The 15,083-nt window shown below is 37.0% G+C and overlaps 2 protein-coding genes across 3 annotated transcripts in view; one reads left to right on the top strand and one right to left on the bottom strand.

Annotated features, from left to right (window-relative positions):
* The first annotated feature begins 1,751 nt into the window (after nt 1–1,751).
* HEMK2 (HemK methyltransferase 2, ETF1 glutamine and histone H4 lysine) lies at nt 1,752–7,239 on the top strand. Of its 2 annotated transcripts, none has more exons than XM_081950767.1 (6): nt 1,752–2,122; nt 3,565–3,651; nt 4,399–4,489; nt 5,721–5,804; nt 6,317–6,353; nt 6,920–7,239. In XM_081950767.1, exons 1-6 carry the CDS (start codon nt 1,992–1,994, stop codon nt 7,024–7,026), a joined length of 537 nt encoding a protein of 178 aa, XP_081806893.1. In that variant the 5' UTR covers nt 1,752–1,991; the 3' UTR covers nt 7,027–7,239. The 2 variants fall into 2 exon arrangements, with proteins under 2 accessions (XP_081806893.1, XP_081806892.1); XM_081950766.1 differs by having other exon boundaries at nt 1,811–2,122; nt 6,317–6,458.
* Nucleotides 7,240–8,047: 808 nt separating this feature from the next.
* The window catches only part of LTN1 (listerin E3 ubiquitin protein ligase 1), a 33,939-nt gene continuing 26,903 nt past the window's right edge, over nt 8,048–15,083 (bottom strand). Inside the window, exons 25-30 of the mRNA XM_081950765.1 lie at nt 14,036–14,222; nt 13,142–13,313; nt 11,975–12,195; nt 9,878–10,072; nt 8,683–8,850; nt 8,048–8,222 (exon numbers count right to left, since the gene is read on the bottom strand). Coding sequence (XP_081806891.1) covers nt 8,160–8,222; nt 8,683–8,850; nt 9,878–10,072; nt 11,975–12,195; nt 13,142–13,313; nt 14,036–14,222 — 1,006 coding nt within the window. The 3' untranslated portion in view covers nt 8,048–8,159. The remainder of the gene's footprint in view (nt 8,223–8,682; nt 8,851–9,877; nt 10,073–11,974; nt 12,196–13,141; nt 13,314–14,035; nt 14,223–15,083) is intronic.

The following is a 15,083-nucleotide window of genomic DNA, read 5'->3' on the forward strand; positions in this document are numbered from 1 at the left end:
TTACATCAGAAGCAAAACAGTTTTTCTTGGTAACAAAGAATGTCATACAATAATTGCACAATATGTTTTAATGTTACTCAGTTCCATTCTTGGGGACATTTAGGGAAAATAAATATTTGGACATTTTTAGTGATATACACAGTACATAGCTTCTTGATGAATAGGCAATGAAATTTAGTTAGATATTTATCTAAGAGGAACGTCAGACACCACATAATAAGATTAGTCCTTTCTCCAGCTATAATATCCCAAATAAATTCAAAATAATTTACAAGACAGACTTAGAAGAAAGAACAGAATGTTATTTATTATTCATCTCAGCTAAAATCACTAAGAACACTTAAACATATTAAGGACATTATTCTAGTGTAGAATTCTAGGGTGATGAATGCGCATTATTTATAAGCAAATGCAGATTGTGCTCAATTTACAACAGTTCATTTAGTGACCATTCAAAGTTACAACAGCACTGAAAAAAGTGGCTTATGACCATTTTTCAGTTACAACCTTTGCAGCATCCTTATGGTCATGTGATCAAAATTCAGATACTTGGCAACTGGCTCATATTTATGACGGTGGCAGTGTCCCGGGGTCATGTGATCACCTTTTGCGACCTTTTGTCAAGCAAAGTCAATGCGGGAAACCAGATTCACTTAACAACCGGATTACTAACTTATCAACTGCAGTGATTCACTTTTATAACAGAGGCAAGAAAGATCATAAAATGGGGCAAAACTCACTTAACAAATGTCTCATTTAACAACAGGAATTTTGGGCTCAATTGTGGTCATAAGTCAAGAACTATCTATGCAGCTTCATTTTATCTATAGACATACAAAATATAGATGGCCTGCATTGACAGTGTTGACTGTTAGGACCTACACAGTAGACTTTCTCCAGGATGATCTGTTCCCAACCGTTACTTCAGATGTCCCAAAGGTGCACCCATCAAAAATGTAATTGGTCCATCCATCTTGCTGCTGATCATCCATTTCTCTTCTCCAGCATTATAGATTTCATAAGGCAGATGCATTTTGATAAATGTGTACAAAATAAAATAAAATAATTTTATATTCTCAGGAGTCTTCTCCCACAACAAAGTTCCAAAAGTGTCAATATTCCCTCTACTTTGCTTTTTCAAATTCAACTTTTACTTCCATGCACTGTGGCCTACAGGATTTTGATCTTTGTAAATATAGATACATCATGGCATCTGAATAATTTTTCCAAGAAATTCACTACTATCCTGAGTGGCTCTGGTTTTGTGCAGCTTTTGAATCCAGGAGTTTAACATCTTTAGTTGTGGATGGAATAGCAGTGCCCCAGACAGACCTCGTGCACAATTTGAGGGTCCTCCTAGACTCACAAGTCTTGCTTGAAGAACAGGCAACAGTTGTGGCTAGGAGAGCAATTAATATTAGATCATCTGCTCATATACACATTCTCTGGCATCTCTTCAGTATAAAATAAAGAAAGAACACATCCTTCCCATATTGTGTCATTGGTTTCCAGCTTTTCTAAAGTGTTAACAGCATCCCGAACCAGTTTTAAACTACTCATAAATAGTATATATTAAGTTTCCATCAAGAAATCATGAAGTGGTCATTTATAAAAATAATTTAAAAATGGCATATAAGTACATAAAAAATAAAATAAAACTGCTACACAACAGATAAGGGAACTTCTCTCGAAGGGTGAGCTTGAACAGCAGCTATTAACTGCACGCGACCTTTCCATCTCTAAGACCGACGAATCGGTGGCTACTGTTCCTTGGAAGGGGCGGGCTTTAAGCGTCTCTGCCTCGATCATTGGGCATTTCTGACCAAGCGCAGGCGTGAAAGGAGCGAGGGGGGCGGCTTTCCTTCTTTCTCTTGGCCGAGGTGTGCAATTCGCTAAGTCGGGAATAACGAGAAATTGTATTTTTTTTTCTTTTGCCGGTCTATGGCTGCTTCAGGCTCACCTTCGGGCCCGAGAGAAAACCCGCGGCGGCGATGATCCCAACCCCTCGGCACCAGCATGTGGGTCCAGAGGGTCCCTTCAGCGCGGTTTACGAGCCCGCTGAAGACACTTACTTGCTGCTCGACGCCCTCGAGCGGGATGCCGAAGCTCTGAGAAGCGCCGGGTGAGGCGGCGATCGGCGGCGTTGCGCAAGCGAGAGAAGAGTTCGGGGAACTGCGCGCGGGCGGGCTTGGCAAGCAATAGGAAACATTGCTGCGCATCGCAATTTGCATAGTCGAGTTTAACGAAATGTGTACACTTGGCTTGAGGTGTGCATAAGATCCACGGTGCACATTGAATAAACCGCTTTTTTAAAAAAATACAGCTAGAAATGAACGTCCCGGAGAATTAAACTGGTACTCATCATATATGAGACGATTAAAAGAGTAAATAGACCACCCAGTTATCATTGGTCTTGGAAAGCTTAAATAAGGTTCGTCAGGGACGAACATTTGACAGGGAAACCATCAGGAAAAGGCAGGGCTTGACAGAAAAGTGGGGATGGGGAAAGACTGGACAAGAAGCTACATGGAATCCAATTCACTTAAAACAGGGGTGTCCAAACTTGGGAACTTTAAGACTTGTGGACTTCAACTCCCAGAATTCCCCAGCCAGCATGGTTGGCTGGGGAATTCTGGGAGTTGAAGTCCACAAGTCTTAAAGTTCCCAAGTTTGGACACCCCTGACTTAAAAGGAGATTTTTGTAATCTATGAAATAACATAGAACTCACCATAATGTATAAACTTTCTGCTTAACTTGTGGCCTGTTATCTGTATCTTTTCCAAAGTAGTATGCTGCATATACCATCTACTGTACATGCTGCATTCTGTTCCGTTGCAGAACAATTGTTTGGCCATTTTTGCATCAAGTGACAGAAAATATTTTTTGCTGAGAAGAGTTCAGATGAACTTTATAAAGAAAGGTGGGGGGGGGGGCGTACGCAGCTGCTTGATTCTGCTAGAATTGCACCTAGCTGCAGGGACTAAGAATAAAGCAAATAAACATCTCTAAAATATTAATGTACAAGTAAAATCCAGGCATAAATAGAATAAAATCTATAAAGCCTCTAGATATAGGTTACCCGTAAATATAACATGTTTCCTTATTGATGTGTAAAATAGCATTGCAGGTAGAATTTTTAATCAGTCTGAGAAATCAGCAAAGTTGAATAATAGTAATAATACAATAATGTATTAAAGGTTGGATGCCACCCAACACTGAACAGCTCTGGGAAGCATACAAATATAGTTATTTAATTTAAATCACAATTATGGTAATGATTTTTTTACAAATGAAGGCAAATATACTTGTCTCAGGATAACGTTGCAAAATCCAATCTGAGTCAGTCACTGGAACCAGAGATTGACTGACCCAGATTGGATCTTGTAATTATTTTATAGTTTCAGATTACATTTATTAAACTTACAAATGACATTATTCATTGTCTGCTGGATCTAATTTTTAATTTGAAAACTGATAGTTCAAAAATGTATACATTAAACCACGTATATTTTGTATGTTACATTGTAATTCTCATTTTAATCTCTGAACTATTATTCATTTAGCATTGATATATGCCTTGAAGTAGGATCTGGATCTGGAGTAGTTTCAACTTTTTTAGCTTCAATTGTTGGATCCAAAGCATTTTACATGTAAGTATTTATATGCCAGTTGAGTTATATAAGGTAAGCAACAAATAAGGTGCTTCTGATGCATACTGTTATTTAAATAATGCAGCATAATCTTTGGAATGTGAATATGAACTATTATTAGATGTAAATTTGGATTATGTCAATGTAATTATTCGCTCAGAAAAAAAATTAGATAAAAGAAATACAATTTGGTGTTAAATAGTATATCTGACAGTTCTACAAGATAATGGCTCAGTTCAGAACTGTTGCTTGTGTTTCACTGTTGTTTTAGAAACCAATATTTATCTACTTTAATGTGTCCTCCATATGTATACAGTAGCACTTTCTGACATGCAGTCATGTACATTTAAGGTATAGCACATAAAAGGCACTACACTGAATCAGATGGCTGGAATTTTGAAAATCAGTCATAATTTCCATTTGTTTAGTGCTATTGTAAATCAGGGGTCCCCAACCTCCGGTGTGTAGACTGTATTGGTCTGCAGCATGCCAGAAAACAGACTGCAAACAAGAAAAGCGTCATCTGTGAGATGCAGGCAGCACACGAAACGCCTCTTGATCACTGAGCAAGTGGTTGTTAACCAAGGACTTGTGTATTTCAAGAAACTGGGGGTATCTGTGGAAGGCATCAGAAAACTCAAGATGGCAGTGCAATCAAATATCTGATCGAAATTATATTTGACCAATTATTTTCTAAGGTAACCAAAGATAGCTTCTGTTTACCAAAATATAATTTTGTGCATACAGGTGTACTGATATCAACCCTGTGGCTGGTCTATGCACAGTAGAGACAGCTAGAGAAAATAGTGTTCACATTCAGCCAGTAATTACTGACCTGGTAAGATAAATTATAGTTAATTGTTTTGGTCAGCAAATTTTAAAACATTATCAATATTCAAACATTGTTTATGTTAAATGTTAGGGTAAGAATGGCTATTTATAACATGAATGTCTAGAAGTAATGAAACTCTTCCTCTTGCCTGTGTACTAGTCAGCGTGTTCTGACTCAGCTCCCCAAACACGACAAACCCTCTGAAGTTAACTCAAATATTACTTTATTAGGAGCGCCAGCAGCCCTGGCAAAAAGTTTCTCTCTCACTGCAGGCTAACAAGTCCGTCAAGTAGGGAGATGAATAGTTGCCTGCCACATCTATTCATTTCCTCCCCCTACATTTATCCCCAGAGCTAGAGTGGGGCTTTGCTAGTATTGGTGGCTCTTCCTTCCCAAGGATCAGCCCACAGATTTCCACTGCTCTCCTCTCCTCTGCCTTTTGCGCAACTGTGTGTCAGGCACTGGACCCAGCTGTTCCTCCACTTCATCAGCCACCTCCAGACCTTGGGGCTGTTGACTCTTCATTTGAGGGCTGACGGACGGCCCAGGCTCTGCTTCTGTCTCTCTCTCTGCCAGCTCCATTCCCTCTTCCCCCCTGGAGCTCTCAGGTTGCCTTTATGCGGACCCCGACTCCCATGCCTCCTCCTCCTCTGATTTGGCTGCTGGAGGGGCCAGCGGCAGGCCACAACACGGCTGATTTCATAATACAAGTTGTGCTCTGTGCTGCTCTGATATTGTTTTCAAGTGACTCACTGTATGTTAGCTTGAATAATGTTAGCGTTGCTTGGTACCTCTGTATTCTAGCTTGGGTGTAGAATGAGTGAAACTTCTTAGCAGTAGAGCTATCTAAACCATGTGAATGATATAAAGTTATTATATGCAGGGTCCTTTATCCATTATATAATGTATAATAAACCAATTTTTAGGCTACATGATAAATTTTAATTTTATTAAACTTAAAAGACCAGAAAGCTGGTATTGAATAGATATATTTTAAACATTGTAGTTTTCCTGTAATAAGCACTGGTAGACAAGTAATTAGGGAATAAGATGCTTGGCAAAATTTATATGCTTGGTAAAATCTCTCCCAATACCTGCTTTTCACTTTCTTCCTTGTTTCTTCTTTGAATTAGATTATGAATCTGTAAGAAGGAATCTCTATCTTTCAATATCTTTTGTAGTAAACCTACATAATGGTATGCATTACATAAATGCTAATGTTTTTATTTATGTTCAGGTAACAGGATTGTCGCCACGATTACATGGAAAAGTTGATTTGCTGTTATTTAACCCACCTTATGTGGTAACCCCTTCTGCTGAGGTATGATCATGAGATTTAAGAATACTAATTAACAATTTACTAATTACCAATAATTTACAGCTTGTGCAAAGTATCATTAGTATTAAAAAAAGATCAATTAGTTGGAAATTGATTATTTCACACTCCAGCTTTTGCATTTTTAAACAATTACTTACATATAGAACATTATCATCCTTCACCGATGCTTTTGCTTGTTTCTACATTTTCTTTTGATATTTGTGGTTTAATCCCAATTCCATAGAAGCATAGAATATAATCATTGACTATATCTTGGAGATCTAACTCCCTGTCCATTGAAAAAATCCACTATTGCAGCATCTAACAGCTGAAGAAGAATCTTCACAAGAAACACAGAACAAGAACTGGGGAACAATTCTTAAACATGTGTAATGTCCAATAGAAATATGCATTATTATTCTTCCTTGCCCTGTCTTTTGAAATAACTTTGAACAAGTCTACCCTGTCTTCTGTATGACCTTTCAGCTCAATTTTCCATATTTTATTTGTTCTAGATACAAACTCATGGACTAGAGGCAGCCTGGGCTGGAGGTAAAAATGGCAGAGAGGTTATGGATAGACTCTTTCCACTTGTGTCAGACTTACTATCGGCAAGAGGATTGTTTTATTTAGTTACAATTAAAGAAAATAATCCAGGTAGCCATATCTCTGTTTCTTCTAAAATATTGGGATGGTTGTCGTGCAAAATACTTTTTAATAATTATGTAAAATCTTTGAGTCCTGGGTAAAAATTCTATTTCAAATTTGATTGTAGTAGATGCAGGAGCTTTGTTATCTATATTACTATAGATTCCCTTTTAAATGTAGAGATAAATTATAAAATGAAATAAAGCACAGGGACTAGTTTTCTGACATTCATACATTGGGTTGATTAACTTATTTATCCTGCACTGAATTCACAAGGTTGTAGTCAGCACAGGCTATTAAGATCTAAAGAAATAGGCTAAATTTCTTTTTATTATATAGAGGTAAAATACATGGAAATGGCTCCAGTGCACTGTCATCTCTTCCCACCCATCCCAAAGATTCAGTTAGGTTAACAGTAAAGTTAGTTGATGGTTCTAAACTAAATGATAATCTCTTGTTTTAAATTGCAGATGAAATTATTAAAATATTACAGGAATGTGGTTTAAATGGCAGTAAAGTAATTTCCAGACAAGCAGGGAGGGAATATCTCTCCGTTCTGAAATTCTACAAATCCTGAAGCTGGCTTCTAGAGGAATCTTCATATAGTAGACTCTTTGCTTTAAAATGCTATCTTGGATTAATGAGTTACATTTAATTAAGATTAGATCCTAGATGTTGTCAACCAGCACACATTAGCACATTATCTTAATTAAAAATATGCATATTATTTCCATATGTGTAAAATCAAAATTTTGACAATAAAGATTTTACTTGGAATACTGCAATAAAATACTGCATAAACTGTTACGTTCCTATCATATAGATATCTAGGAGAGAAATTGTGGCTGTTGTCCTAAGTTGCTTCTTTTTATCATCTGAGATTCTGAATGATGAACTTAGCATGGAGTTAATTCTCTTGTTTTTTGTTGCATATTCTGTGGCTTGCAAAGCTTAGGTTAAAATAGCTGTTTCAAGTTTGAAATCGCTTTTTCAAAGTTACGATAAATGTTTCAAGTTTAGAATACTTATTGGTATTCCATGTTGGCTTGGTAAAAATAAGAACAAGCATGTGAAAGTTTTAAGTAAAAAATAGCTGTTTCAACTCTGAAATAGCTATTTCAATTTCACACAAAGTGTTTCAGGTTTAGAATATCAATAGATAAGAATACTTAAAATACGATTGGAACTGTTTCAAACTTGTTTAAATTCAAAATCTTTTGCACATCACTGTTCCCTACTACAGTACTAGCAACTGCTGTAAGTTGCGCTAGCTGGTTCATAATATTGTTTGCTGCTACCTCAAATTCAACATACAGTTTAAGAATCAGTACCACAGATGCATATGTGGGTATCCCTAGTGTGTGTATATCCCTCTCATTTTGAACCTTTAATACCAATTCTAATCATGTTCTCTAATTGAACAAACGATTAAAGTGCTCTTCATGCTGCTAAACATCTTTCGACCTTAACAGGGCTTATGTAAAACAGAATATACTACGAAACAGCTAGAGGTCAAAAACTTACATGTCACCCATTTCATCATTTCACATCTGAATATTTTAATGCAAAGATAATAAGTAATATTAATAAATGATCAGTCTGTTTGAACTTTTTATTGTAAGGGAAAAACTTAAGATTTTACTGCTCAGTCCAAGTATGATGGTTTTCAATTGCTTCTTTAGGCTCACTGAAGCAGAAAAATGATGTATATCAGAAGAAAGTCTCTCGGCAAAGAGGGCAAGTGGATTTGTTGCTAGATGTAAACCATTTGTACTAGAGAAATTTAGAAAGCAAACATTAAGAATAGCCTAGCATTTACTATTTACAATTAAACACTAGCCAGTCAAGATTGAATACTTTATGGCATCTTTAAATCTATCTCTAAAGATAAATATTATGTGCCTGTTTATAACGAAGTATTTTCATTACAATAATACTAGGCCACTCCATGAAATAGTAACTCTTTTTCACAAACCAGTTTCCTTTAAGCTCTGATCTACATCAAAGGTATTAAAAAACCCTGAAAAATAAAAACTTCTATTGCCACTCTGAAAACAGCAAATTATTTCAATTTAAAGGCTCCTAGAATTTGCTTAAAAACTCTCTAGACAAAATTAACAAACTATTTTATTAAGCTATTTATTAAATGTTCATATGAATACTAGTAGCCTTAAAGCCATATACATTTCAGACTTGTTTTCCTTCAGAAATAATAACTAGTCAAGATACTTACCAGGCAGGCTGAATGGAACTTTTTCTTGCATGTTCTGCAAGCTTTTTTGGGAAGGGAGTAGTTGGAGCCATGTATAACTGAGAAACAGATCATGCAGTCTTCAACGCCCTCAAATCGTTTATCCACATTGTTTTTCCACAATGCTAGCCCTTCCATAATGCTTCCATTCTGTTGGGAAAATAATGCATTTCAGCTTTGTGCAATATCACAATTCAGTGAAATTTTTATCCCCGTTTTCCATCTTTTACAATTTCCTGTAAATGCACGTAATATAATTCATAATAGAGTATATAATATTTATATATATATAGTAAGGTTTTTATGTAGTGTTGATGTGTTGAATAATCAATTTGACCTACTATATACTTTGTTGGGATATTGTTGCAGCACTGAAGATAGGTTATCATATTTTTCGGACTATAAGATGCACCCCCCCCCCCCCAAAAAAAAGTGGAAATGTCTGTGTGGCTTTTAGAGCAAATATTGCCGAAGCCCCGTCCACCACCGGCCTCTTCTCTCAGCAATTTGCCTCCTTGCAGCAAACAGCCTTGTCAACTTCAGCATAGCCTGATTTAGCACGGGCAGCTGATTGGCGGTTGGATTGGCCTCCCAGAATACTGACAATCAGCTGTTCCAGGCTGCAGGGATCGCTGTCTCCTCCACGCGCCCCATTTTTGGCCTCTGCACGTCCCATTTTTGGCCTGTTCCAGGCAGCGGGGATCGTTGCCGCCAAACAGGATGCATGGAGGGTGAAAATGGGGTTCGCGAAGGCGGTGATCCCCGCAGCCTGGAACAGCTGATTGTCCGTATTCAGGGAGGCCGATCCAACTGCCAATTAGCTGCTTGTGCTAAATCAGGCTATGTTGAAGCTGACCAGGCTGTTTGCTGTTTTCTGCTGGGAGGCAGATTTTTTTGTTTTCCTCCCCAAAGGCTAGGTGTGTCTTATAGTCCAGAGCGCCTTATAGTCCAAAAATATAGTATGTGATCTGGGAAGAATGCAACTGCTTTATAAACTCTCCAACAAGTACTGCTCTGAGTCACAGACAATTTTTTAACCTTTCAAGTAGTTCAGGTACTTTATTTATACAATACAATACAATACAATACAATACAATAATTTAGAGCAGTACAATACAATAATTTAGAGCAGATCTAATTCATATGACCAGAATCAAGACTGTATATGAAAAAGTACCTGATGAGTGAGGTAAGTGCTAAGCTGCAGCATCCAATTGCGCCATTGCTGAACTGCTACACCAACCCTTTTCCCACTCTCTACAGCTATGGAGCCCAAAGGATAATTTGGGGGAAGCTGTATAATCAGTTCAATGAATATATCATCAACTGAATAAGTAGCAATGACTTCTCGAGTGGCAGATCGAGCTTTTACCTGTAAAAACAAAAATGTTACCATTTATTTTAGCAACAATGTTTTGATCCTACTGTTTACTTTCAAGATCTAGCTTAATGACCCTAATTGGGACCGACATTTCCATCACTAAGCGAAATAGTCACTGGGTGAACCATCACATGACCCTACCTTTTAGTGATGGCAGTTCCAGTTGAAGTAGTTCGACAAGGGTCTCCTTTCATTTTTGCTACCTTGTCTGACCTGAACTTCAACTCCATTCGTCTATTTCCTGCCCCATCTCTCTCCTGGTTGCCCTGCGATCTACCCCTTTACCCCCGCCACTGACTTTTGCTATTTTCCTTCTACCCAGCTGAGGCAGTGGTTAATCCTTGTGTTGCCTTCCTAAAGCTTTACAAGGCTTCATGGAGGCCATGCAACACCCAACACCTTCCTTGACTGAGCATGCCTTGGCAGCAGCAGGAGGAAGAAGAAAATGGCAAAGGTTGGTAGGAACAGGTGGGAGTACAGCACAACTAAAAGGGCAGAGATGGAAGAGATAGGAAAGAACAGTTGAAATGTACACTGCGGTCATAAGGTGTACTGCCAAGTCATTGAATATTAATCACATAATCACAAGGGCACTTTCCACTTAAAGATGTTCAAACTGGGTTAAATAAGGCTGAATTAGTATTAATAGTCAGTTATACTTTCTATTCCATAATACAGGTAGTCTTCAACTTACATTTCCTTTAGTGACCAAAGTTACAATGGCACAGAAAAAAGTGACTCATCATAGTTTTTCACACAACCATTGCACCCTCCCCATAGTCATGTGATCAAAATTCAGCCGCTTGGCAATCCCCTTTTGTGACCTGACAAGCAAAGCCAGATTCATTTAACAATGGTGTTACTAACTTAACAACTGCAGTGATTTACTTAACAACTGAGGCATGAAGTTGTAAAATGGGGCAAATCTCACTTAACAAATGTTTCACTTAGCGACAAAAAAATGGGATAATCCGAGGACTACCTGTATTCACTATTCAATATTTTAATTAATAATCTGAGTCTAACATTAAGATTGTTTAGAACACAAATCTATACAAATGATAAAAAATGTCTTAACGTATTTATATTCTTACATTTATAAGATAGAAGATACTTAGATACTTATGTAAATACTATATTGAAGAGTTTTTAAAAGCAGAATGGATTCTGTATTGTTATGAATGGGCTTAATTTTTCTATGAAGAAAAATCACAGCACAATTCATATGCTTGGTAATCATAACTTATTTCTTATAAGTAAATGTGGGCTCTAACTAATAAACTTTTTTTGCTTTATTTTCATTGCATCTAGATATTTAATAGAGCATGTATCAAATAATTCCAAATACTGTAGGTACGTGTGGAATTGTATTGTTATCTGGAATTTATTTCTACAAGATAAGCCATTTGAAGGAGAGGCGCTACCCAATAATACCTAGGTTTCTGCATATATTCTAAGGCAGGGTTCCCCAGTCTCCAGGCTGCAGACCAGTACTGGTCCATGACCTGTTAAGAACTGGGCTGCACAGCTGAAGGTGAGTGGCAGGCGAGTGAAACTGCATACACAGGATCCAGATCGCGCCCCCTCCCCTCCCGCGGAAGAGAAAAACTGCCTTCCACAAAACTGGTCCCTGTTGCCAACAAGGTTGGAGACTGCTGTTCTAAGGCATTGTTTTTAATCTAGTAATTTAATCAATTTAGGTACTTCTTAGAACAGAAAAGAATGCTTAGGTTGCAGATTTCACTGCATTTTTGAGAGCAACCCTAAGATCACCTCAGTGCTTCCAATCAACTCTCAGAAAACAGTTGTATTGCTGTATTTAATCAAGCACCCACACAATGAAATGCACACAAATACATACAGACAGTGAGATAATAAAAAGATGATACAAACCGTCATGCCATTAAACAACTGGGTACTGGTCTGTACAGAAGATATTTCTTGGGAAGACAGTATACCACTAACGTATTTGCTTGTAAATTTATCTACAATGTTGAAGACACGCTTCTCACAGCTGTTCCACCAAAGACGAACCATAGCTGGCAAATCTTTTAAGGTCATACAATAGACAGTGCAAGCCAAATGTGGAATGTGTGAGGACATTGCTAGTGTGTCTATAGGACAAATGGAAAAAATATAGAAATAAAGCCAGTTTAAAATGTGCTGGAGTTTCATGCTTTCGGTGACAGTATTGCCATTTCTTAGTAACGTGAGTAAAATAGTATACATTCTTACTTGAATTACTAAATTCACTAGGGCTTATTCTAAGCTAAGGTTAGAGAATTGCTTTCAACATTATTTTAATTCCAAGCTGCCTATATCTCAAAATGGTATCCACATCCCCACGGCCTAGGAATTCCAACACATTTAGAGGCAGTGATATGCCTCACAATCATTCACGGACAGTTTTGGCAATCATCCCAGATTTTGCTTTGAACATGGGTTGGTGACCATATAGAAGCATGCAGAGATTCTTTCAGTTTGGAATTTCAAAGGGAAAAAAATTCTATGTGTAGTGTCCTGGCAAATGACGTCAGGGAAGCTTCCCCTAGTCAGCCAGCAACAGTTACAGCGGTAGCAACAGCCAGGTCGCGTCTGATTGGCTAAGACGCGGCCTGGCTAAAACGCGGGTAATTCTCCCTTCTTTGACTGGCTGTGTTGCCTGACAGCTTTCATATAAATAGCTGTCAGGCAGCCTCAGCCGCTGATTCTCTCCTGTATTTTGACAGCTGTTAGCTTTGTGAATAAACCTTGTTGAATTGCCTCACGGTCTCTGCCTGTGTTCTTGCCAACTTAACACTATGAAAACACTGCAGGGATTGGCAAATCAAACCGTTTTAACTGGGACCTATTCAGCATAGAGTGTCAGCCATTTTGTGCTGATTGTTCATGTATTACTGCAATATAAAATAAGGATATTTTAGGAGGTATTTGTTCTGCCATTGAACCACCCGAAAATAGGGCAACATTTTAGAGGACAATGACTACCCTACAGGAGTCCTAACAAAAAAAAAATCTTATATATTGAAATACAGAAAAATTAAGAATATTTAGACTTGCCTTTGATGTCTAAATCAAGCTCTTCAGTAAAATATGTTTTTACATCTTTATTTGAAAGTTCTGATGGTGATCCAGGAAAAGTTGGGTTTTCTGGCATAAGCCTGAACAAGTGATTTAATAGTTTATTCAAACTCTTAGTTCTTCTAAGGTACTGTGAAAAAAGAGCTCGAAGCTGGAGGAAAAATAACACGTAAAATAATTCCCATGAATTATGAAACATTTCAATAAGATAAGAATTCTTACTGAAAAATGCCTCTAAAGCCCCTCATGGAATAGAGAAAGGTTCATTTAAAAGTATGTTTTCATTTTATTTGATTTCTACTCTCAGAATCTAGTGAGCCCTTGTGGCCCCTGAAGTAAGACCCATGCAAAAAGTACTACATCATACTAGAGAAGATTGGTAGCATTTTATTCCTGATAACAACAGGTAAAATTGTCAGGTACTATCATGAGTACAGATGATGGACAAACTGTACATCCATATATAATATTATATCAACATATCTTTATATCTTCTAAGCAACCTGAGATTATGTGTCGTGTTTACAGACAAAGACTATCAAATCTTATTTTAAAATCTCATTTTATTTGTCTATCAAACAGTTTTACATTTCACTATTAACAACAAGGCAATAATAAAAATAGCTCCGGGAGCTCAATATTGCTTTTCTATTGCTAGGTGTGAAATAATTTTCTTCCGTGCTCTTATGTCTAGACATGAGAATATTTTTGATTTTAAGTTCCCAGTTCCTAATTCCTCACCAAACAACCTGCAATGAATTTATTTTTATTGCTAATAGTAAAATGTTTATGTACACAGGTCAGCACTCTAATGGAACTGATTTCCTATCTGAAGGGTTCATAGGATGGTGGGTGGAAAATAAATAATTTTACCTGGGAAGAAGCTCCTTTGAAGAAAGAAAGAATTAATTTCCAGGTAAGAAGATATCCTAAAATAAGGCAAAACTCATCACTCATCGGCTGAATTTCTGCAAATTCTCCTACTGGAATGCATTCTAGGATGTTTTCTAGTAAATCTTCCTGAGTGGTAAGAACAGTCATAAGTGCTGCAGGTGGGGACCTAAATAAAATGAAGGGAGGAAATATTGTATGTAGAAACAACAATGATCTATTTTCTATATACATAAATACACATACATATACATTGAGAACCTTATTGTTTAAAATAGATTCAGTAATAGTAGGAGTAACTTTCATGACATAGTATTTCATTGTATTCTTTTCAATCCTTGGACATCCATGACATCCATACACAGACTAATATAACTCTTACACATATAGCTTTTCATTTATGAGTTTAAAAGCTCATCTCTTCCTCTACAGCACATTCTTTTCTTAGTGTGCAGACATCCAACAAGAAGTTCCAAAATGCATTAGTGTAAGGAAGGTTTATTTTATCTCATATTTCTTTCCAAATAAAATATTTTTTCCTCTATTTGTCTCTAGTGACCGTGACTAATGGCCATAATTTCCTCCAGCCTAAAGAGAGAGAGCTAGGACTTTAGAAGATAAGTGATCAAACTGATGATTGCATACCATTTTAATACATAAACTAAATATAATTAGTCTTCAAAAATCTCAATCTGATTTAAATTCATGTTCAGAAACATGACTTCATGGCCCATTCTGGAATTTGGTAACAGGAATTAACATATTTACATAAACCTCTTCATTTACAAAATGTTTAATGTTATGATTTTTCCTACATATAAAACTCATCATTGCTAAAATATTATTTGTTTTACCTGACTACGCTGGTTTCTAACTTCTGATATTAAAAAATTCTACTTTTGTTTCTTCAAAAAAAAAAGCAGTGTGGCAAAAACATGGCAAGTGGTTGAAACTACCCTGTTTCCCCGAAAATAAGACCTAGCTCGAAAATAAGCCTTAGCATGCTTTTTACATGTGCATAAGCCCTACC

Source organism: Natrix helvetica, assembly GCF_964273705.1.
Source record: "Natrix helvetica genome assembly, chromosome: 4".
Classification (NCBI taxonomy): Eukaryota; Metazoa; Chordata; class Lepidosauria; order Squamata; family Natricidae; genus Natrix; species Natrix helvetica.

Excerpts from the sequence above, each read along its gene's own strand:
- HEMK2 (XM_081950766.1), top strand. The coding sequence starts at position 1,992 with ATGATCCCAACCCCTCGGCACCAGCATGTGGGTCCAGAGGGTCCCTTC. Across the intron at positions 3,652-4,398 it reads GGATCCAAAGCATTTTACAT|GTGTACTGATATCAACCCTG; the intron begins GTAAGTATTTAT and ends TTGTGCATACAG. Across the intron at positions 6,459-6,919 it reads AATTAAAGAAAATAATCCAG|ATGAAATTATTAAAATATTA; the intron begins GTAGCCATATCT and ends TTTAAATTGCAG.